This window comes from Tachyglossus aculeatus, chromosome 13, assembly GCF_015852505.1.
Source record: "Tachyglossus aculeatus isolate mTacAcu1 chromosome 13, mTacAcu1.pri, whole genome shotgun sequence".
NCBI classification, from domain to species: domain Eukaryota; kingdom Metazoa; phylum Chordata; class Mammalia; order Monotremata; family Tachyglossidae; genus Tachyglossus; species Tachyglossus aculeatus.
In genome coordinates, this window is record NC_052078.1 from 10,059,373 (window position 1) to 10,082,960 (window position 23,588).

Genomic DNA, 23,588 nt, shown 5'->3' on the forward strand with positions numbered 1-23,588 from the left:
AATGCACAGAGAGTCTGTATGTTGCATATATTCTCGGATACTGTCCTTGAGGACCTTAGGAAATTGATTCAAATTGAAGCAGTGGTCCTTAATATAAACTGTTCTCCCCTTGGTATGGCCTCTTAACAATGAGTCCAGTATTAACCTTGGACTGCAAGGAACACTATGCTACCAGGTTTTCTGTTTGGGGTGATATACAAAGTAATTTCAGCAAGGGCCCATGGTTTTAAGAGTAGAATTCTTTCTCTTTTATTTGCATTTTTCCCTTTTTACGTTCATTAACTGCTGCCCTGTTTTGTGGGTTAGAACCTGCGCTTGTTGATTTTAATATTCTCCTTTGGAAAGTGAGGGAGGGTGGCTTGGGTTTATTTTGATAAAGATCAAATGGTGGAATAGGCAGGTAGGTAAAATATGTAGCTTTCACTTTCTTTTCTTTTAAAAAATACATTCTGTTCTGTGTGTATGTAATGTGTGATTCCCGTATATCAGGTCAAATTTGCCAAGAAACTGAGTAACAAAACAATGAACGTATTTACTTATCTGAACTATACTGTTTTGATTGTAAATCGTTTACTACTTTGAAAAGTGTCTTACCCCTGCATGCAGCTTGTAAACATCTCTTGCGTGTATATTTTAAGTTCATGTTCATTTTTCTTTCATTCATGCACATATGCATGTTTGTTTTTCCTTTGCCGTCCAAGTGGTTACCTCCATACTGTTTTAGTCAAAATGCCGTATAGAGGGTGGTATTCCTTGGCAGTTAATTGCGTTCCTTGAGTGTAGAGTCAAGCTCCCATTGAAACCTTTAGACTCGTGAGGAAAATAATATTTAATGTGTAGGGGGGATCCGTGAATGCAGCAGATATCTAAATGCCAGCCTGTTTGATGTGACACCCGTCTTGAAATGTATTCAGAAAGCACTGGCAAAATGAAGGCGCACATGTAGTTCATGTGTAGGTGCTATTCACATTCTTTGAGCAAGGGAGTGTTGAGTTGTCTTTTAAGGTGGTTTCCTTGAATAGACAAGCATGTTTTTCCAGTTTTTTCTTCCGACTGCTATCCTGATAAAGACCAGGACTTGAGCAGGTGCTACAATTTAGAATCACATGAGTTGGGGAAAGCTGGTCATTGAGTTGCGGGGGTGGGCAGGGAAGCAGAGGTAAAAGAGCCAGAAGAGGAGACTGCAGTGGGAAGAGGAGAGGATAAAACATTCTTTTAGTGTCGGTGATCACATCTCTACCCCTGCATTACATTTCGATGGTCATTTATTATTTATGTATTTGACCAATTATGTTCCGTTTAAAGGACCTGGCCTAGTTGTCTCCATTTAAGTCATGGGTACGAATTAGTCATCTCTTGCAGAATTTAGAAACTTGGTATAGAAAGGGTTAACAAAGCAGGCTTTTGTTCAGGTTTTCTGCGTTGTCAATAATTGCCAGGAAATTTTAACAAAGAAAATCAAAGTTTTGGTTGTACCTTTCTTCAGTCTATAGCTTTGTTAGTGTTGATTTAACTTTCAGAAATTTTCTTTAAAATATAGAGAATTGCAATCCTGAGATTTAATTATTAGTTAAAATTTCAGTCAAGGCTGCTCATATCCCTGATTTCTGTGGGTGGCATTCGGCGGTTACTTTTGAAGAAAAAGAAAAAGTCCTTCGATTAGAATTGGCACCCGCATTCCTCATTTTGTTCACTCTCTGTAATTGCTATTCTCCTTTCTGTACAGACAGATTTAGGGCTTCACACTTCATTCACTGGGGCCCAGAAACATGCAGCTCCTGTCCATCTGTCCATCTGAGATGTTCATTCTTAATCTGCTTCTTCCTCTTGCATTTCCCTTTCCTCTCAGAGGAGAGAGCTGCATGGGGCCAGGCGTATTTTTGAAATAGATTTTCTAGTAGAAAATCCCTCTATTGATGTGAATCTGCACGGGATAAACGTAACTTTAAATGTCAGACCAACAGTGGGGGAGCGAGGGGGGTGGTGGCTAGAAGTATGGTGCCAACAAAACTGTTGATTTTGGAGTAACATTCAGCTGAGTCTTTTCAGCACCTGTCCCAGAAACCCCAGCTGTCGTCACCTCCGATTGTGAGAGAACAAGTCAGTCCTTTCCAACCCTGCCCCGCTGCCACAAGCCAGTACCTTTTGTCCAGGTAGGTTGGCCTTGAGATGAGGGAAATGGAGAAATGCCGTCACCCTGACAACTAATCCAGAGGCCTCCTAATGGACAGGATCTCCCAGAACAGCGCGCCCTCAACCCGATGTTGAATTGGGACCAGAAAACCTGGTAACAAATCCCCCTGTAATTTGCGGATAGTTTTGGATAGTTCTGTGGAAAAATCCGGCTTTGACCTGATGTTGCTCAAACCAAAGGGCTTATTGCCCCACTCCCATGTGGAAGAAGTCAGCTATTGTCTCCCCAGGCCTGCCTAAGGGTGGCCCCTACTGACTTTAAGGATTGCGATTTGTATCAGGATGGTGTTTTCATCTTTTTCACCTTGTGGCTGCCCTTTGATCAGAAGTCAGGGTGAACACCACCAACTGTGCCGGCACACCCAATCTAGACAGATTTACATTCAGCTCGATTAGAGCATGTTTCGTGAGTGCTGCAGTTGGCAGTGGGAGGACTCTGGAATTGACTGTGGTTTGACAATCCCCGGGATCCATTTTATGGACGATAATTAACTCTTGCTTCCCCCTTTTCTGGGAAAAATCTGGAGCGTTGCTCTATTGCTGTCATGAAATCCTTAGTAATGGGTGGATTTGTGCCTATTTATGCAGAGATTAAAATGAGGTAGATGATTTCATCTAGTGAAAGCAGGGGAGAAAACCAGGAAAATCCGAACATCTTCGAAGATGTATTGTGTCTTTTGAAGTTTCCCCCACTTTCAAACTGGTAAATGGGCCTTGAGTATGAGTAACTGAACCGGAAGCTGAGCACTTTGAGAACAAAGTACCTTTTTTCTCTGAAATGAAGTCTGTGAGAGCACCAAATCGGGAAACTCTCAATTTTCATCAGGAAACTCGCAATTTTCGTCAGGAAGAGCTCCCTCTGTTGCCGTTGACAAGGAATTTCATCTTACATTTGTAGTTTTAAACTCTAGATAAAAATTCATTTTACATTGGTTCTTTCAAAATTAGTTTATATTCATTCATTAATTCAATCGTATTGTGTGCAAAGCACTGTACTAAGCACTCGGGAAGTACAAGTCGGCAACGTATAGAGACGGTCCCCACCCAACAACGGACTCACAGTCCTAGGAAGGTATTTTGGATGAGAAAAGATTACCAGTGGTTTATGCAATATAGAGCAAATACTCTGTTTAGGAAGGGATTGTTTGGGGGGAAAAATGGGACTGTCTAAGCTGAAGAGAATGTCTGTTTGACACTAACATGCAGTACTGGGCATTTCATTTCAGAACAATTCATTCTTATGTAAAGATTGGCCCTCCTGTGCTGCCACGGTCACTGAGACTTTGACTTATTTGTCATCCACTTGTCAGTTGTGCATGTTCAGTCATCCTGAGCAGCTTTATTTTGCAAACCCTGCTGCTTCAGAGATGTTTTAAGAAACCATGCCTAGGATTTTTCTTGATTTAAAACCCATTTCTGTCAGCTTTTATAACCACTCCTGGGAATTTCACAACTCACTGGTGTAGTCCTTGCAAAATATTTGCATTGCTTTGAACCTCTTACCTTAATTTTACACGCACACCAGATTATTACTTTAAGATTATTTCGGTCCCAGGCTGGAGTTTTATTTTAATGTACCAAAAACAGGCTTGGGAATTGACCAGCCACATTCAACTGATTTTCTCAGCGGCAAATAGTTAGCAACCGTTAGTTATTTGGTAGGTGACTTAAAACTTGGAACATCCCCAGCCTCTCTGTGGCCTCCCCACCCTGATCTAGATGATATGGAAGCAGCAGTGGTCTCTCGAAGAACTTCTTGAGGTGACTGCTACCACTTGTGACACATGGGATCGGTATAATGGTGGCAGCAGTGACGGGCACCGTCATCTTTCATCTCTGATGACGGCTTCACGAGGGATTGGTAGTGGCTGAGTCAAACCCCGGTGTGACTCTTCCAGTCCAGGGAGTCGTGATGTGAGTGAAGTGTTCCCATTCCTCCTCCCAACTCTCTCCTTGGCCTCTCTCTGTCTTGATTGCCTGGACCACCAGGGCTCAGCGTAGGAGCAGTGGTGACTGTGAGAGACCCTAGTCTCTTTACTGCCAATGTTTTTGATCCCTGGTAGAGGATTTAATGAACTGAACAGAATTGCGTAGAATCTTTAACGATGCTGGTTTGTGTTTCACTTGAAAATCACTATTGCAGCACACTGTTTCTCTGACCCCAGAACAGTGGACTTGTCTTCCTTCCTGGTAGTCTTATAAATACTCATGTCGTCTATCTTGTGAAAGACTCAACAGCTACAGCAGTTTCTGTTGTAGTCCCTCTAGGTCAGTCAGTCAATCAGTGGTATTCCCTGAGTGCTTACTGTGTGCAGAGCACTGTACTGTTAGATGTCATATTAAGACATGACAGTTTGCAAGAAACGTGGTATTTAAAAATCAAGTGTGGAGTAAATTTATACTACATTTTGAGTCTTTCAAAAGTGCTTCTAGTTAATAGTATATTTACACAATATTCTTCTTGTGTGGCCCCCATTTGGACGAATGAAAAACGGAAAACCTCGGAGTTTAAATGGCTTCAGGTTGCACTTAGAGTAAACAGCAGGCAGGACTGTCTGCTCTTTGCTCTCTGTTCACTGTGTAGTCTTCTTGGTCTGTACGGTTAACTAAACATTGATCGAGCATAGGGAAATGCCAAATGGTGCATCTTTTGTAGTGTGCCTTATTATTACCAGAGCAAATAAGTTTTTCATCATTAGAAATTCCTCTAAACGAACATTACTCTTGTTTTCTTGGAATGGGAAATTATAAGGGTGTGATAAATAGATCCACTTTTTACCTTTCTGGATCTTTCATTCAAGCTCTCTGAAGTGTTGCAGAAGGGCTGGGCTATCCCAGAGGACATTCTAGGGCCTGACACTTTGGGAGGTAGCCCACCCCGCTCCAGGGTGGGGGAGCCATGGCAGTGGCCAGCGGAGCAAGCTGGGTTCTTGCCCTTCCCCAACTGCAGTTGCCAATGTGCCGTGAGGCGCGTTGCCAGTCTCGGGTAAGACTCAGTCCAGTGGCTCTCTGCAGGAGGACTGGCATGTAAATGGAAATTTGGCCAGCCAGCTGAAGCTGTCTCTGGGCCCGCCAGAGGTAGAGGAGGTATTCAGTGGGAGTGAGTGCCGTCCACCTGCAGTTTGGTGATTATCACCAAATTTCAGTGTGAATATGTTGAGTTTTAATTGGATATTCTCTAATGCCTCTCAAGGGAGAAGTGTAGTGGTAGAGTTCCTCTATGAAAGGAAGAGCTTTAAGTGGTCCATATTCACGTTCCAAAAGTGAACAGTTTGACCTTCCACCCGCCACTAAGGCAAAGGAAACCTAATTCATGGTTAGATTCAAAAGTGAAAGAGGAGAAGCCTTGGGTTTTTAAAATTATTTGATTGCTGTTTATGGACAAAACGCATTTTTTAATTGCATAGAAAAAAGCAGAAGTATGTTTTTTGTGTGGTGATATTTTCAGAGATTAAAATGAAGCCGACAAATGTCATTGAAGTAAAGGTAGTAATTATACAAAAGTAAAATATTGCATAAGTTAGGGAAATACCTGAACCACTTTTTATTAGTGCTTATATCATTAATCGGAAGCAGAGGTGGTGGGATTATTGAACCCAACTTTTGATTTTTATATAGTCTGAGCTATAAAACTGTAAACCATATTTCATATTCATCTACCCCGCTAAGCTTCCTGTAACTACCAAAGCATGAAAAACTGCTCTCATTATTTCTATGATATTTTTGGTAGGTGATGCATATAAGATAATGTCAAGTGAAGAGGGTTGAAAATTGTAAATTGAATGAAAGAGAGTTTCGTTGAATGCTAATGGATTTCAATTTGGGCCATTATAATACACTTTTTCTTATTTAAAATGGCTTGTTTGGAATCTTATAGTAACAATTTATAATCCCACGTTTTAGATTCTTTAACACTTGATCCCGGTACATTGGTCAACCTCAGCGGGAATTAATTTAATCAATCTGGAGAGATAAAAGTGTATCCTTATTTTCAGCAATCATTTTTAGTATGCAGCAGCCTTTGTTATCTTCTCAGTTCAAAGCCACAAAATGTAATGAGACAAAGAAAGGTAAAACTATATTAAAGAACCTGATTCTAGGTTTTTATTAAAGAAATTCTGGGCTCATTTTAAAGACTAGAGAGATTCACTTTTGCCTATTGTTAGGAGTAGAGCGAGAGAGAAAGAGAGGGTGTGGAATAGGTGGGCCTAAAGGAAAAGACCAAAGTTAACCAGTCTGAAGTTAATAGTGGTCTGGAGGCCTGTCCCACCAGACAACTTTAAATGTTTATTCAAGACCACAACCTCAGCTCCCAGTCAATTTACTTTTTGCCTAAAATGTCTACACGCAAGTGCAATTAAGCTACCCCTATTGGGTAAGGATAAAATTTGAATTGGACTTGAATACTGAGGAGATTTTCAGGACATTTTAAAATTAATCTTCACTGGTTGTGTACACATGGTATTTGATTTCAATTTGATGAGAGCATTAAAATGATAGTGGCATTTATTAAGCGCTTACTATGTGTCAAGCACTGTTCTAAGCCCTGGGGTAGATACAGTTAATCAGGTTGGCCACTGTCCCTGCCCCACATGGACTCAGAGCCTAAGTACAAGGGAGGACAGGTATTGAATCCTCATTTTACAGTGGATGAAATTGAAGCACAGAGAAGTTAAGTGACTTACCCAAGGTCACACGGCAAGCAATTAGCAAAGCCAGGATGAGAATCTGGGTCCTCTGACTCCTTCCTCTAGGTGATGTAGCTTCTCCAGCAGTAATCCAGACACCAATCCTCCTGTCTGTCTCTCCCTCTAGAACGTAAACTTCTTGTAGGCAGGAAGTTTGTCTACCAACTCTGTTTTATTGTACTCTCCCAAGTGCTTAGTACAGTGTTTTGCCCACAATAAGCACTCAGTAAATACCATTGATGGATTATTTGCCCCTTCCCTAAGAGAACCCAAGGCTAGTCCTTAATTGTCCTCTTAAATTATACTTAGAGATATGTGATCCAACCTGCCCCTGGCCCCGAAGATATCCAGAATTTTTTTTCAGAACCTCACCTTATGAATCAGGGTTTGAATAAAATCTATTTTGCCCATTAGCAGATATTACTGACCAGCCCAGGGAACAACAGATGAGACTCAGTCCCGGATTTCAGGACTGGGAACTTGTGTGAAGGAATCCAGTAGAGTAATGATGGTTTGCGTAGTGCCATTTATACTTTCTCTTCCCTGCCAGTCACGTTTTTGTACCTGGGGATCACGCTAAAGAATGTCCCCCGTCTTGCGGCCTCATCCCTCGTCCCCGGCCATCTCTCTGCAGATGCCAGGAGGACTGATCGCTTTTGAGCTTCTAAAGTTGTCTTCTGCATGTCCTACATGGTTTGTGAGACCTTCCCTTAAGAGTGCCCCAGGGCAGCTCAGCTTGCCTTCCTTCCAGTTTCCTCTCACCACAGAGATAGCCACTTTTGTCCAGAGTTTTGGCCTCAGGAAATCTTTCCTAGATAAGGTCTTTTTAGATCCCCTGGTGAAATGCCCAAATGCCTCTTCTTCCAGCCTGCAGACTGATCTGTTTCTTTCACCCCAATTCATTTTGCTCAGTTAGTGAAGCATTTTATTAAGAATGTCTCTCTCTCGCTCTCTCAAACACCCAGGTAACTGTTAAAACCTCAACTGCTATGTTTACTTCTACCTACATTTCAATATTTTTAAACACTTAACCTCGTATAAAGTTACTAAAGGATCTAAGCTACAACCAGACAAAATATATAGCATTGTGCTGCATTCATCATTAGTGAGAAAGGAGAAACACTTTCAATAGTGGAAATACTAGGGAGAAAATGCCTTTACAATTCCTTTCCCAAAGAAGAAAGGTAACTTCTTTCCTTGTGATCCTAGCCCAGGTCCCAGACCTTTTGAGTTGTAATGAAAATCTGAGCCTAATTTTGCATGGATATGTATTTTCTTATATTTGTGGGAGTGATGGAGATTATGGTATTTTCTAGATTTGGACACATTAAATGTGAATTTACTCTGCAGATGCTTTGTTAGGTATTGGCTATTAGTTTTGACTCATGGAGAAAGTTTGCTTTGGGAATTGGCTAGTCGTCAGAGAGAAAGTTGAAATGCTGTCTTTTTTATTTCCCTGAAGGGAGGTTACATTTCATTGCATCTAAACAATTCAATCCAGTTACCTGAATTGAAATTTTTTAGTGAGGAGCTCTCTAATATGGGATTAATTCAACCACAGTATTTTATATAAATTTCTTCTACTTAATTCACAGGGGTCAGACATTCCCTTATCCTTAATGTCTTATACTTTTATTCTCACCATAAGTGAGATGTTTTAACTTCAAGCTATTCACTAGAATGATTTATCCATTGCATTGTTCCTACAAGTTATTTTCTATCATTTTTTTTAATTTTGTGTGAGTGTTGGAAGAGAAATAATGTACGTAATTCCCAAGTCTTCCTTGTTCAGTTCGTTTCTCATATCTCCCATCTCACCTTGGTTTGTACAACTTTCCTCATTTAGCATTTATGTGTCATGTTTAAAAGGTTTGCTTACTAATATTTTAATATTGGCTCTTTTTAGATATCAATGTGTAATGCAAAGAGAATTGTGTGATTATATGAAATTGGTTTTACAACTCAGGATATTTTTCTTAACAGAGCATTAAGAAGAAAAACACAAGCAAACAGGAGATGAGCACATATCTACGATTCATTGTGTCCCGCATGAAGGAGCGGGTGAGTCCTACTTTCAGAGTTCCATCATCTTAGTTTCATTTTGACAGATATTATCAATTTAGTGGCAACTGTTAGCATGTAAGGTGTTATAATGTGTGAAAATCAGTACCCTGTTGTGTTGCATCCTGCACTGAGGAGCTCTCAAAATTGAAGCTGTCTCTCTTTTGTTTTCATCCTTTGAAAATGTCATCTTCTGCTTTAGATTTGCCATATACTTCCATAAAATTAAGACACTCATAGCTTACTGAGAATTTGACTGATTCAAGTTGTGTCATCATTCATAGTACTCGGATCTAGGTAAAAAAAGTCTTCCTACTCCTCTCCCCGCAAATCAAAACAGCTTATCTGTTATATAACCCCAGAGAAACCCACATAAATGTGTATGTATTCTAATGTATGTTTCCTGCAAATCATTTTGATTTTCATGTGCTGATGGTTTCCATCCCTTTTGCTAGTCCTGCTTTGGTGATTCTTTAACAATCTTTGCAGGCCATAGACCTAAACAAAAAGGGAAAGGACAATAAACACCCAATGTACAGAAGGCTTGTACACTCAGCTGTCGATGTCCCTACCATTCAAGAGGTAAAGTACTGATCTTTTTCCTCAAAAAGAGTTTTCATGTCTGTTTTCAAATTCAAGTATAGTTCTGCATTGGAGTCTGGGTTTCTTTTGCCTGCCATAATAAGCTTCACCTAATGGTGACAGATATTTCTAACTTCATCGAGCCAGTCAGAAGTGGAGTGGGTGTAGAAGGATCCTGTTTGAATTCAGTGGACAAAATGAATCTTACACAGCTCAGCAAAAGGTATATATGATTGGAATATATTATGTACCAGTTTCAATTCATTTAGTTTAAAATTATGGCTTCCATGATGGTAAAAGATGGTGCTGAAAGGTGGGAAATGGACTGAACTCAGTAGTAGTTGCAGGAGCATTTATTTAGCACTCACATGGTGGGGTCCTGGGTACTAGATGCCTAGGAAGTGAAATAGCATGGCCCAGTGGAAGGAGCTTGGGCTTAAGAGTCACAGGACCTGGGTTCTAATCCCTGCTCTGCTACTTGCCTGCTCTCTGACCTTGGGCGAGTTACTTAATTTCTTTTGGTTCTCTGTCACCTTAACTGTAAAATGGGGTTTTAATAACCTTTCCCCCCATCTTGAGACCGTGAAACCCATTTGGTACACTGACAGTGTCTGAGTTGAATGAATCGTATCTACTCCAGCACTTGAAACAGTGCTTGGAACCTGGTAAGCACTCAACAAATACATCATTACTATCATTATTATTACTACTACTACCACCACCACTACAGAATATCAAAGTGACATGTTCCCTTTCCACAAGGAGCCTAATTTAGTCACTGATATTGTTTTGACAAAAAGAGCAGATTGTTAAGCATCAATGGTGCTATTTTCATAGCACCCATCTAATGGTAGTGCAGGAAAGCAAAACAATAATTCCAACATTTCTAGTCCCATCTTGGTTTAATGCTATTTCAGTTTGCTGCTGAATAATCTGACAGGAGTTAACCCTCCTGTGCCATACTCACAATCAGAAGTAGGAATCAGTTGGTATAATACAAATCATTTCACTAACCCTGTTTTTACCACTTCATTTTTGCTTTGTGCAGAAAGTGAATGAAGGAAAGTACAGAAGTTACGAGGAATTCAAAGCTGATGCTCAACTGCTTCTTCACAATACAGTGATTTTCTACGGAGGTGGAGTTATTTTTAAAAATCGATTTATTGTGGAAGAGATCTAGCCCTTCAAAAGTCTTCAGGATTAAGCCTGCATTACTGAAATTAATTTTTAGGGTTTTGTATGGGAGAAACAGAGTGAGACTACCTTGTCGGTGTGATTCACACCATTGGTCGAGGGATGACTAAAGCTGGTAGCAGCAGCCCTTGGGAGCTGTTTGTCAAAGGCCATTTTATAGCCCCTTGGGAGCTGAACAGGTTGTGACTGGCAAGAGTTTTGTGTGGCTGCTTTGTATTAGGAGATTTTTTTTTGAACTTTGATTAATGTCTAAATAAGTTACTTGAGTTTGAGGGAAGAGGCGGGAGGCTGATACTAGAGAGTGAATGTTCTGAATGTCAACAGCCATTCCCTTTTGCTCTTTTTGGTCCTTTCACTGATCTTAAAATATGTATTTTTGGTTTGCAGTGAAGCACATTTGTTTATCTTTGCGAATTAAGTTTTGTAAATCACATATTTTTATCCCAAAGCGACAGTTTGATTTTTTTGGTTAGCGGGTTGCCATTTTGTTGGTAATGGGAAATGTTCTTTGATTACAGCGGACAGTGAGCAAGCTGATATAGCCAGAATGCTTTACAAAGACACATGCCATGAGGTAATATTAGCATTCAATACGGAACTTCATTAGTTTGCTGCAAGCCAAAGTATTTCATTTTGCAACTGTGCCGTATCATTTGAAATATTCATCTTTCTCATAAGCTTCACAGCAAAACAATTTTGTAAAATATTTACTTCCACCATAGTACTTTCTCTTTGTATATCCCTGCTGTATAAGCAGATATTTAAGTATTTGCAGTTTGGGTGTAAGTATCAGTTTGGGTGGGAAAAAAAATAAATTAATTCTAAGAAATGAAAAATTAAAAGTGAAATTTTTCATTTGCAAATAAGAAAATGTAGGACCAAAATGTTTCTAAGTGATTTTATTTATTAAATTAATAAATTGGTCAAATTAAAAAAGTTGTCAGAGCTGATAACATTCAGAGTATTTCTGTTGTCTTAAGTATTTTTAAATTGCGATCATTGTTTCTAGTAGTTTTACAATCTATCATGAAATGCACTTTTTTGTTATAAGGAAATGTAGCGAAGCTCATCATAGACTCATACTATACTAATGTTATGATGTAAATGTCTTGGATTTATTTGTTTCTATTTTTCAGCTGGATGAACTGCAGCTTTGCAAAAATTGTTTTTATTTGTCAAATGCCCGCCCTGACAACTGGTTCTGCTATCCTTGCGTATGTCTCTAAAACTTCATTTTTTCTTTGCGTTTCAAAATAAAAAGCTACACCTCTGAAGCACGGATAATCCTGCTCTCAAGATTTAATTTCCCACTGTTCTGAAGTGCAGTTTTTCCAAGCTTCTTTAACATATGGATTTGCAAGAGAGTGTATCTAAGATTTAGACACAAAATGTGAATAATTTTAACCACTTCATTGGTATGAATTTTAAATAATTGAAAACATAGTAAAAATGAAATTCTCAGTTCTTGAATGAGTCTGATGACTTCTTTGCAAGCTGTATTCAGTTTAGATAACACACTTTAGTAGTGTTTGAGCAGTCCTCTCTCTTTGGAGCAGGTTGCTCTGTTAGACACATGGGAACTACAGAATGAATAAGTGAAATACCTTGCCCATATGGAGCTTACATTCTAAGGCGGGGGAGACAGACATAAAAATATTTACAACTGGAATACTCAAAATACATAGTTGAACAATAGTTTTCATAGTTTATGAGCCCTAGAAAATCACCAAAAAAAGATTTGGCATAAGATCAGATGTATTTTTAACAACTTACTGGCTCAGTGAATTGTGGAAGTATTTAAAGTATATTTGCATTTAGTCCTTCAAAGAGGAAAATAAAAACCTATCCTTTCTTTCCAGATACCTAATCATGAGCTGGTTTGGGCCAAAATGAAAGGCTTTGGGTTTTGGCCAGCTAAAGTCATGCAGAAAGAGGACAATCAGGTTGACGTTCGTTTCTTTGGTCACCATCACCAGAGGTAATTTATTAATCTCATATGCAGCCATCCATAAATGTGCCTTTGAAGAAACAGTCCTACTTAAAGAAGGTTATAAATTTTACCTGATTTTCTCAAACTGTCATAAGTACATACGTGTTCCCAAAGTGGTTTCAGAATGTCTGGGATTAGATACGATGTAATCAACTTGGGGTAAATAACCAAAAGTCTGCATTTGGATGTGAACTTGGTATCTGTTAAAGTATGTTTAATAATTCTACCACTTCGAAGCAAAGTTAGTTCTAAATTCAGGATTCCTTCAAGAATTGTTGGGTGGATATGCAGAATGAATAAATACATCAGTCTAGAAATTTGATTTCATAATAGAATCAGTCTCAGTTTAAAATCGTGTAAATCCTTTTAATGTTCATGGCAATTTTAATGCATGTGATCCATGATACGACTCTTGGCTCAGGGATTTTTATTTGTGTTTTTTTTTTCCAATTTAAGCATGTGCAAGAAAATTTAAGTATTTTAAATAAAATATCTGGCCAGCCTGTTAACTCTCCAGTATTTGAAGCCTTTATGTAAGGTGTCACAGACATAAAACCGTAGCTCCAATTTGAGTATTTGTCAGTCAGCGGAAGCGAAAGACTGGGGTAGAGTCTTCCCGTTTCCTGGCATTTCTGTGAGGTACTTCTCAGACTTCCAAACAGTTTATCAGGTTAAAAACTGCTGCATAATAATAGCAGCCAAATTATACCTTGCCGAGACATCTAAGTCAGAGTTATGACGTTACTAAAGCGATGGCATAGTTTAATGGGATGAAGTACTCATTATATGCTCATTTAGATCTGACTTCTGTACCTTTCCAAGTGGCTAATCTTTTCATGGATACCAATGGCCCTCGCTTCTGAGACAGTTTGCCCTTGGGGAGAGCTCTACCCGCCTGGAACATCAGTGTAGTTACTCATTTATTATCATCTTTCATTTCAGGGAAGAAGCTGATGAATTGAGCTCATGTTTAGAAACTCACAAGCAGGTTCCCAAATATTTTGAATCACGTTTTCAAAATTACTAAGTGATTAATGGTTTCCTAAGTGTTTGTAGTTCCCTATATTGTGTCACTATGACAGTTCCCTTCCCACCACCTTCTGTATACTTTTCTGGGCTTCTTAGGCAGTAACGTGTCTCCCAGTGGACAAAAGTCTAAAAATCCCATCCCTCCACTTGCTCCACTAGAGACAGCTGGGTTTGCCCGCTGACTGGATTCAGTTGGCACTTAATGCCAAGCAGAATATACTTTCTCTGACATATTTACACACCTGGAATTTTTTTTGTTCATTCCATTTGGGGATTTAAAATACATTTTGATTTTTAGCTTTTAAAACACTTCATAAATTCTGCACCGATATTTACCCTCGGGCATCAACCTGTGTCACGTTCAATTTTCTGCCTCCAAAGAAGCCTTCCCTGAGAAATCCCAGGCCGTGGCTGCAGGAAACAAACTCTTCAGCTGGGCTCAGCAACCTCTGCTGCTGCTTTGACGCTTTCCTTGACATGCGACTGAAATTCTTCCTCATTTTCCCTCTTTTCTCCTTGACGAGACATATCCTTAACATAACTCGGGAAAGGGTTTGGACTCAGAGATGATGACATTCCTGAAAATGAGACCTCCACTCATATCGAAGTCAGTTTTTCCATTTGAGCAAAACCGCTCAAGTCAAAGTGCTTATGAAACTAAACATTTTTGAAGTTCAGTAAGGAATTAGGCATCATTTAAGCAGGCAGAAGTCCCTCTTCACTGGACTTTCTGTACAGTTCAGTTTTCTGTGGATAATATCCTGTCTTCCTTCGGCTCGAAAGACAGCATGTTGCTTCTTGGGGTGTTGCTTTTAGTGGATACGTCTATACTTATATGGTCAGAGACCTAATCGCTAAAATGGATTATTTTTTGGAAATTTTGATTTACTACTACAAATGTTAGAACATTTGTAAATGGTTCCAAATATATTGAAAAATCTTGCCAGGGCCTCAGTCCACTGAAAGTGTAGTCTAATTAGTTCTTTTGGTCTCAGGCACCAAGTTGCTAAGCAGAGAGATCTCTGATCCGAGTTACTCAGTGAGGCGTTTTTGTCAGATGGGACAGATCCTTGTGCTGTGTGTGAGGCGGACTTGAAGGGATCGATACCCCTAGCAAGTGTCATTAGAGCTTATCGCTCTTCGGGAGGTAGCAGGGCAGTCTTTGTTTTGGAAATGCTATGTTGACACGCAGTTTTCAAAGATTTGCAGCAGATTGGAGAGCTGGGAGAAGGAACAGGTCGAGATTAAACTTGGCCGCTCAACAAAGTAGTTAGGTGCCCCTGGAATCGGAATGGGCATGAGATTGAGGCCTCTGTGGGAGACTGCGTCCCACCGTGTTCCCCCTCCCCAGTCCCAGATGACTTTTGCAAGTGAATTTGTTTCTTGCGACTAATGACCCTTTCCTGACCATTTTGAATTTTTTTTTAAACAGGGCATGGATTCCTTCTGAAAATATCCAAGATATCACAGTTAATATCCATCGGTTGCATGTGAAGCGCAGTATGGGCTGGAAAAAGGCCTGTGATGAGCTGGAACTGCACCAGCGTTTCCTTCGGGAAGGAAGATTTTGGAAATCTAAGAATGAAGACCGGGGTGAGGAGGAGGCAGAGTCCAGCATCTCCTCTACCAGCAATGAGCAGGTGAGTTTTTTGTGTTTCCCATCTATTGTTGCAAATAGGTGAGGCTATTTGAGTGCACACTCCTTACTGAACAGGTAGACTCTGGCTTCCCAATCATAAAGCGGCTTACTCTAAAGAGCTGTGTGAAAATCACATTGAGCCTGATCCTACCAGTGAGAAGGAAGTAAATTGCTCACTTTATGGAGGTGCATTAACTCGTTTAGACCACGTGGCTATTCATTCATGCACCAGGATAGGCCATTCCCTAAGTGGCGCATGGAAAAAAAAAGTGAGCAATTTACTCCCTTTTCACCTGTAGGCTCAGGCTCATTCCTTATACTTGCAGTTGATAAAGCTCATTTCACAGGACTTGGAATAATTTGTTCTCATTTTACAATGCCCACAGCTGAAGGTCACTCAGGAACCCAGAGCAAAGAAAGGACGACGGAATCAAAGTGTGGAGCCCAAAAAGGAAGTAAGTTGCCCCGACCTCACATTGGGTGGTGGCCTCAGAAGAAGTTACTGTTTTAAAGGTGTGGTCCAAACAGTTTTCCCTTGGGCACCCGTGGGCAATATGTGTCCACGGTGAAATAGTCCGATCAGTCTAGTTTTTATACATCCTTGTGAACTCTGATATTATCATGCACGTATTCTGTTCACTAAAAAGAAATAGATTTTGGTATTGCATGTCCCCGTCGGAGTTAAGAGTTAAACTTCTTCTGGTTTAGAGAACTTTGCTGGATCATACTTTCCAAGTGCTTAGTACCGTGCTCTGCACATACTAAGCGCCCAATAAATACAATTGAATGAATGAACGAATGAAAACGATGCCGCTTTTCTCCCAAAGTCATTTCGGTTTCTTCAGCACTAATAAAATGAAGACCAGAACTGATGTTATTTAAAAATGCCCGGGGTTTGGGAACTGGTGAAAAATACTCGTGTTCTCTGTCATTCTGTTTGTAAGCCAGGAGATGACAAATTTTAAGTACCGTCCTGCCTACCTCTTACTGAAAAGTATCCGTTTGGCAACTTTGTGAATTCACAATTCAACATAAATAGTAGAAATGAAGTAGAATGATTTTGGTTGAACACTCTAGCTTTCACAATATTCATTCCAAAAGCATTCATCCGAAAAGAAACCAGTTTGGTGAGGTATCCCCTGCTTATTTTGCTAGACTATCTGGAGTTGTTTTCCAAAATGATCTCTTGTGTCTGATTTCTAGATTCTCACGTACCCGCAAATGACTGTGACCTTTCATTTGTCTGTCGGTTTATCCGTGGTAATGAGAGTTTCTTTGGCCTTCTAGGAGCCAGAACCTGAAACTGAAGCTGTAAGTTCCAGCCAGGAAATCCCCACAATGCCTCAGCCAATTGAAAAGGTTTCCGTGTCAACCCAGACCAAGAAGTTAAGTGCCTCTTCTCCAAGAATGCTGCATCGGAGCACCCAGACCTCCAATGACGGAGTGTGTCAGAACATGTGCCATGACAAATACACCAAAGTCTTCAATGACTTCAAAGACAGAATGAAGTCTGATCACAAGCGGGAGACCGAACGCGTTGTGAGAGAAGCACTGGAGAAGGTACTGGTGGCCTTTGAAGTCTCACTATTTGGGGTAAATGTTGCCTAGTGACTGAGCAGCATTTCCTGTGGTGTTTTGAAACTCGTACCTCTGCAACCGGCTTTTCAACTAGAGATAGAATCCAACCGCTCCCTTTTGTCCTGTTGTATCCTTCTGATGGTTATGGTACTCGCAGACTGCCTCAGGTCTGCACGTTTGTGAAAAACCTGAGATTGGCTCCACATGTTAGCTGGAAATAAATGTATCGAAATGGTTTCCTACACTTCTGTGGAGGCAGGCAGGGCCGATTGAATACGTAGTGTAAACTGACCTGTTTTCGACTTTGTTATTTCATCCCAGCTGCGTACAGAGATGGAGGAAGAAAAAAGGCAGGCTGTAAATAAAGCTGTGGCCAACATGCAGGGAGAGATGGACAAAAAATGTAAGCAGGTAAAGGAAAAGTGTAAAGAAGAATTTGTAGAAGAAATTAGGAAGCTAGCGGCCCAGCACAAGCAACTGATTTCCCAGACTAAGAAGAAGCAGTGGGTAAATATGTTTTGTTTCGTTTTGAATCAGTACATTTTCTGCACACTTATCCTTGGTACGGGAGGAGATTCAGTTCTGAAAAGTGTCCTTATTTTATGCGAGGGTTCCCCCTGTATCGGAGCTAATGTTAAAATTACATTTTTTCAAGTGTACTGGATTGCTGTGAAACCTCCAGTTGAGGCTCTGGTGGCCCTCTTGGGCTTTATTTAATCCTGAGAAACGAATCAGAAAATCCTGCCAAATCATCCTTTAAAGAGCTCTCATTATTGGGTATTTACATTTCATGTTTAAAGTGGTTAAGTTTAGGTCGTGAGCCCTTAGATACCTGGATGATAATGTTTTCTAATGTAAAGAATATATTTTCATGATTATACTTGCAGTGGGTACCTTGAGTTCAAACTTGTTTCAAGCTCCTGAACTCCTTTTATCTCGATTTCTGATTTTTTTTTTGTGAACACTTTTAGTTACTTCAGAATGCTAAAAAGAATGAGAACAGCCCTGGTACTTAGCAAATTTAAAGTTACTCTTGGCTTACAGGTGTGATGTAGAGAAATCTTTTACCTCAGAAATAGAAGCTGGGCAAATTTAAGAGGTGATGATTACTTTCTGTAATTCTTCATCAGGTTCATTTCCAAAGCAGTGTGGCCTAGTCGAAAAAGGACCTGGGTTTTCATCCCAGTTGCGCCACTTACCTGCTGAGTGACCATGGGCAAATGACTTAACTTTTCTGTGCCTCAGTTTGCTCATCTGCAAAATGGGGATTCATTGCCTATTCTCCCTCCTATGTGGAACATGAGTATCTTGTATCTACCCCAGCACTTAACATATGTCAGTTATTGTTGTTTTTTATTATTTTGTGACCCAAAGGGGGAATCCCTAAACAACAGGTGAAATTGTGAGTTGAGAGAATTTGAAAGGCAGGTGAAAAAAAAAAATTGTTATTTAAGCACTTACTATGTGCCAAGCACTGTTCTAAGCACTGGGGAGGATACAAGCTAATCAGGTTGAACACAGTCCCTGTCCCACATAGGGCTCATAGACTTAATCCCCATTTTACTGATTTGATAACTGAGGCACAGAGAAGTGATTTGCCCGAGATGTCATAGCAGACAAGTGGTGGAGCCGGGATTAGAACCCAAGTCCTCTGAGTCCCAAACCTATGCTGTTACCACTGGGCTGTGCTGCTTCTCTAAAGGTGAAAGGGCTGGCAGGATACTAGTCTCAAGAGCTCACAAAGGACACACGAAGACAAATCAGGGAAAATCAATCAATCGTATTTATTGAGCGCTTACTGTGTGCAGAGCACTGTACCAAAGTGGGGAAAAAAGGCACTAGATTGTTTAGAATCAGAGAGCTGACTGGAGAATCTTGACCCATGAGAGCCCCCCTCATGGGCTGGATGGTCCTCCACAGTCATCTTCTCTCTATTAAAGAAAAATCAGGGATGAAGAATCCACCCTCTTTCCAATTCTTTATTACCTTGAAAGTCAAGCCTTCTTTTTCTAGGCGTCATTAAAATCTCAGCTTTAACGTGAGCCCATTTCCTCCCCTTAAAAGCCTTCATGAGCTGGAAGACAGCTAATTTACAACCTTTCCCCGGAGCTTTAAACAGTTTTGTTCCTCTCAAGATCAGTGATCTCTATCTCGCTTTTCTACATCCTTTTTTAAGAGCAGTGCCATCACTGGGTAAAATATCCTTGTCTTGCAAAATAATTTTTGGCATTCCTTTGGCTGTCATATTGTTATCATTATCAGTGACTTCATATTGTGTTCGTAATGACAATAATGTTTGCTAGGCACTTACTATATGCTGAGCACTGTATTAAACAGGGGGATAAATACAAGGTAATCAGGTCAAACGCAGCCTCTGTGCCACCTGGGGCTCACAGTTCATTCATTCATTCATATTTATTGAGCGCTTACTGTGTGCAGCACAGTTGAAGGGAGAGGGAGAACAGATGACAGGTATTTATTTAATTCCCATTTTACAGATTGAGATTGAGGCACAGGGAAGTTAAGCAACCTGCCCTCAGTCACCCAGTGGGCAAGCAGCCGAGCCGGGACTAGAATCCACGTTCCCAGGTCTTGGCTGCCTCCGCTGGGTCATGCTGCCAACTCTGACCACCAGACATCCCCCTCTATTTGTGCCTGCCTAAATGAGATAAAGGAAGAAGTCAGTCCGATAAAAAGATATAAAGAAAAAGCTTAACTTTTATAGATGTAAAGACAGGAAGCGTAAATTTAACACAGTGGCAGAGGGGAGTTAGGAAGTGGGAATTAGCGTTATAAGAGGAAGGTGATTTTGGAAAGAGAACACTGCCAGGGTTCTACGGGGTATGGAATTTAGCGCCGCCCCTAGTGAAATGAAGCCCAGAGCCTCTAAACAAGCATTAAAAGATCAATATTTCTTAATCAAGATCAAGAACAGTATTCCACGAAGAGGCTAACAGTTGTCTGGAACATTGTTCCAGTGTATAAACGTAGAGAAGGGAAAACATGGGACATAAAGTGAGCGCCCGCCTTAGGCACTTGCATGATGCAGATAAGCTCAGTGGAAAGAGCCCGGGCTTTGGAGTCAGAGGTCATGGGTTCAAATGCCGGCTCCGCCACTTGTCAGCTGTGTGACTTTGGGCAAGTCGCTTCACATCTCTGGGCCTCAGTTCCCTCATCTGGAAAATGGGGATTAAGTCTGTGAGCCCCACGTGGGACAACTTGATTACCTTGTATCTACCCCAGCGCTTAGAACAGTGCTTTGCACATAGTAAGCGCTTAATAAATGCCATCATTATTATTATTATTATAAGGGAGTTAGCTACTGTAGCCCACACAGCTACCAGTGGTGGGCAATGATTTCAGCCCCGGACTGGAGGGGCCAGCTTTCTGCTACAGGCCTCCAGCCTGGGACTCACAGATCTGGGAACTACCTGAGCTTTCCCGGTTCAGCTTGGAACCCCGGAGTCCAGCCAGCTTAAGAGCCGGGGCGGCATTCCAAGAAGGAATCTGATTTTTCCCTCCCGACCTCAGCCCAGGACGAATCTGCAGCCCTAGGAGGACACGTGGGCCGCGCTGCTGAGTGAAAAGGCAAACCGAGGTAATCTCAAATTGTCTGCTTTCCCTAGTGCTACAACTGTGAAGAGGAAGCCATGTACCACTGCTGCTGGAACACATCCTACTGCTCCATCAAGTGTCAGCAGGAGCACTGGCATGCGGAACACAAACGCACCTGTCGCAGAAAAAGATGAAAGATGCATTCCTCCTCCTCCTCTTTCTCCTCCTCCTCCTCTAGAGAATCACCCCGATGATTGCTATTCTCAGACACAGCGGTTTTTGTTTCCAAGAAGCCAAAATTGTTTAGAATTTGCTTCCCATTTTGCACCAGCCTTTAAACACTTTTTGTGAAGAAATTTTGCACAGTAGTTTTAATCTTCTGTTACAGATCCCTCCGGATTGTCCGTGAGTAAAAGTAACATCAGTGGAGGGTATCGTTATTTAAAAATACGGAAAAAAAAAAAATCAATTGAGAATTTGTTGCATTTTCAGCAAATTTTAAAACATTTTTAGGTTTTACAGAGATTTTAACCTTTAGATGATCTTTCAGAAACAACAGGTATACAAGTGAGTTTAACAGAGAAACAGTGAAAGTAGATCTGAATGTAAGAACAACTACGAAAACTGTTTCAGAAAGGAAACATACTACCTTGAAGTAACATTTATTTCTTAACCTTGTTGAGCTGGTTTTGTTCAGCTTGATTTACTGTTTAAAGGCATTATCTATTGGTTGTACCAGTGGGTATGAGATTGAATTTAGGGAACAGGGTTGACACAGCAGGTCCTAGTCCTGCATATTTTTTCTTAAATATTTCCCAATTGTGTTTTTCATTATTTCTTTTCAATATATAACTTTTATAACAAATTATTAGCTTTGATCTTGTAGTTTAAAGTTGCAGGGAACTGGGGTAATCTTTTACTGAGCTGGATCTTAGAGAAAATGAATATTTAAACTTTTAAAGTTTGCACATTTCATCTTTGTCCTAACACGAGTGCTTGTAAACAAAAAAAAAAAAGAGAGAAAAAGCCAAAAACTACCTTTCTCCACCATACATGAAATGATCGATGAGGCATATGAAATTTCGTATAACGCTTCCCTTCCCTCCCCAGATGTCATCTGACTGCCTATTATTATCTGGTGTCACCTATTCCATTGCAACTTAATACTGAAAGGAAAAGAAAGCACTTAACGTTTCACAGAAGCCGTTATGTTTGTAGTAATGGGTCATTGCCTATTGATGAGCTCCACCCCTGTACACAGAATGAAGAATAATGCATGTTGATTTCTTGTATTAAAGATGCCGTGATTTGTAAAAAGTCTGTATTTTGCGGAATGTCTGGATTAAGAAGCATTACCAATAGGAATGGATCGATAGTTGATTAATTAATGATTTTTTTATATATAGATATATAAATTGCATCAATGGTCAGAAACCTTTTTTTTTTTAACTAGATGTAAAATGTAAATTTTTCTTTCGAAATGTCTCAAGTTTTAAGTTTTTTTTTTCTTCCCAAGGCTGATTGATCTTAGACCAAGTCAAGTTCCCATTTTCCATCTAGCTATTTTTTTGAGAAGAGGAATAATTTGTAAATATTTATTTAGATCATTGATATTTATTAAAAGCAATCCCACCCACGGAAGTGAAAGAATCGGGAGAAAAGCCTTTTAAAAAGTTTTCTCTGGGTTTGGTCAGGGTCACTCTAAAGATGAAAATGCCACTAAGTCTTCTGTGAAATATCATCAAATCCTGTTCTTTTTCGCATACAGTGGTGACACAACCGAATTAGCTCCTGCCAACTAGTCCACACTATTCTATGGAGCGTCCCGGTAGCCCCAGGAAAACCAGTGCAGCAGGAGTAACACAACAACAGGCGTGTTAAGGTTAGAGGTGGCTGGGTAATCGGTGTGTGTTGCCACTGGGTTGTGATGCCAGTGAAGTAGATCGCAACCGAGGAATATAAACCCCGTTCGATTTTTTTCAAATTTCCAGAACTTCGATCCACCCCTATGAAAGCGAGTTATTGTGGAAATATTTTTGGTGTAAAATCATTCCAGAGTATGTAATATTTAACTGATAGCTGCATGAAAGTAAGATTCGTGTTACTTTGGCTTTTTTGTCTCTGTTGACACGGTTGCACATTTCCAAGTTACTACGGCGTGAAAACTGTGTGTTTAAGAAAAAAAAACAACAAAAACAACAAAAAAAAAAATAAGAGATTGTGGCCTGGTTTTTGTATAAGTTTTAGGTAAAATTACAATTGATTGTTTTAGGAATCATTATTAAAAATTAATTTTCTGCAAATCATAAAGCTATATTAAGGTGTTGAGCTTAGCCACTCTGCACATTGTAATTATTCATTGTGGCTGTCCAGTTCTATGATGCATTCTGGCATTTTGTAAGCTGCTCTGACTAGCAATATATAGAGTCATTTAATGTGTTAACATTGGTTAATAAATGTATTTAAAAAAACCACTGGCTTTTTGAAAGTGTCGAGTTTGGAGGGGGATGACAGAGAGAGGTTAATTAGGTGGTGGAGGCCCTGCTGCCAGCCCCAGCTTCATGATCATTGTGGGATTTCGAGTTCTTTGTATCCAAGGCGTCTAGCCACTTTATTAGAAACCATTTTTCTTATCTAACGGTAACTTCTTATAAAGGAATTCTTCTAGATGTGCCTAAAGAGGATGGGAAGTCCTCATTGCCTTCCAGTTTGAGAATCCAAGCCCCCTGGTACGCCGTCCCACGCTGAAAATGGGCATGCCCCTGGTCGGTTGATGAAGCTGAAAATCTAAGGAAGTTAGCCTGGATTAAGGAGCGGGGAAAAGAGAGAGGCAGCCAAGAGGCAAAGCCTCCGTCTGTGTGCTTTGTGTTTGCTAGAGCGTGGGCTTTTTTTTAACTTTCCACTTGGGCTTTGAGGGAGGAGCAGTTTAACTCACAGCAGCTTTGGTTCATGTCAGGTGAGTGGAAATGGGGCTTGAACCACTGATTGGACTAAGCACACTGTTGCTAAAATTTGCTCACTTTGGTGAGGAAGCACTTTTGCAGGCCCCAGTTTGTTCATCTCTGTACCTTTTCAGATG

General features: G+C 40.4%; 1 protein-coding gene across 16 annotated transcripts in view; it reads left to right on the top strand.

Annotated features, from left to right (window-relative positions):
* ZMYND11 (zinc finger MYND-type containing 11) overlaps window positions 1–22,983 on the top strand; it is a 116,276-nt gene extending 93,293 nt beyond the window's left edge. For 15 of the 16 annotated variants that reach the window (XM_038755687.1, XM_038755689.1, XM_038755698.1 and 12 more), the window contains 11 exons: window positions 8,865–8,942; window positions 9,432–9,524; window positions 10,573–10,660; window positions 11,237–11,292; window positions 11,855–11,932; window positions 12,578–12,696; window positions 15,170–15,377; window positions 15,763–15,831; window positions 16,664–16,936; window positions 17,276–17,461; window positions 20,581–22,983. In XM_038755687.1, the coding sequence (XP_038611615.1) occupies window positions 8,865–8,942; window positions 9,432–9,524; window positions 10,573–10,660; window positions 11,237–11,292; window positions 11,855–11,932; window positions 12,578–12,696; window positions 15,170–15,377; window positions 15,763–15,831; window positions 16,664–16,936; window positions 17,276–17,461; window positions 20,581–20,703 (1,371 nt within the window). In that variant the 3' untranslated portion in view covers window positions 20,704–22,983. Of the gene's footprint in view, window positions 1–2,200; window positions 2,288–8,864; window positions 8,943–9,431; window positions 9,525–10,572; window positions 10,661–11,236; window positions 11,293–11,854; window positions 11,933–12,577; window positions 12,697–15,169; window positions 15,378–15,762; window positions 15,832–16,663; window positions 16,937–17,275; window positions 17,462–20,580 lie in introns of those variants that run through there. The other variant, XM_038755701.1, reaches the window with a different exon arrangement.
* The last annotated feature ends 605 nt before the right edge of the window (window positions 22,984–23,588 follow it).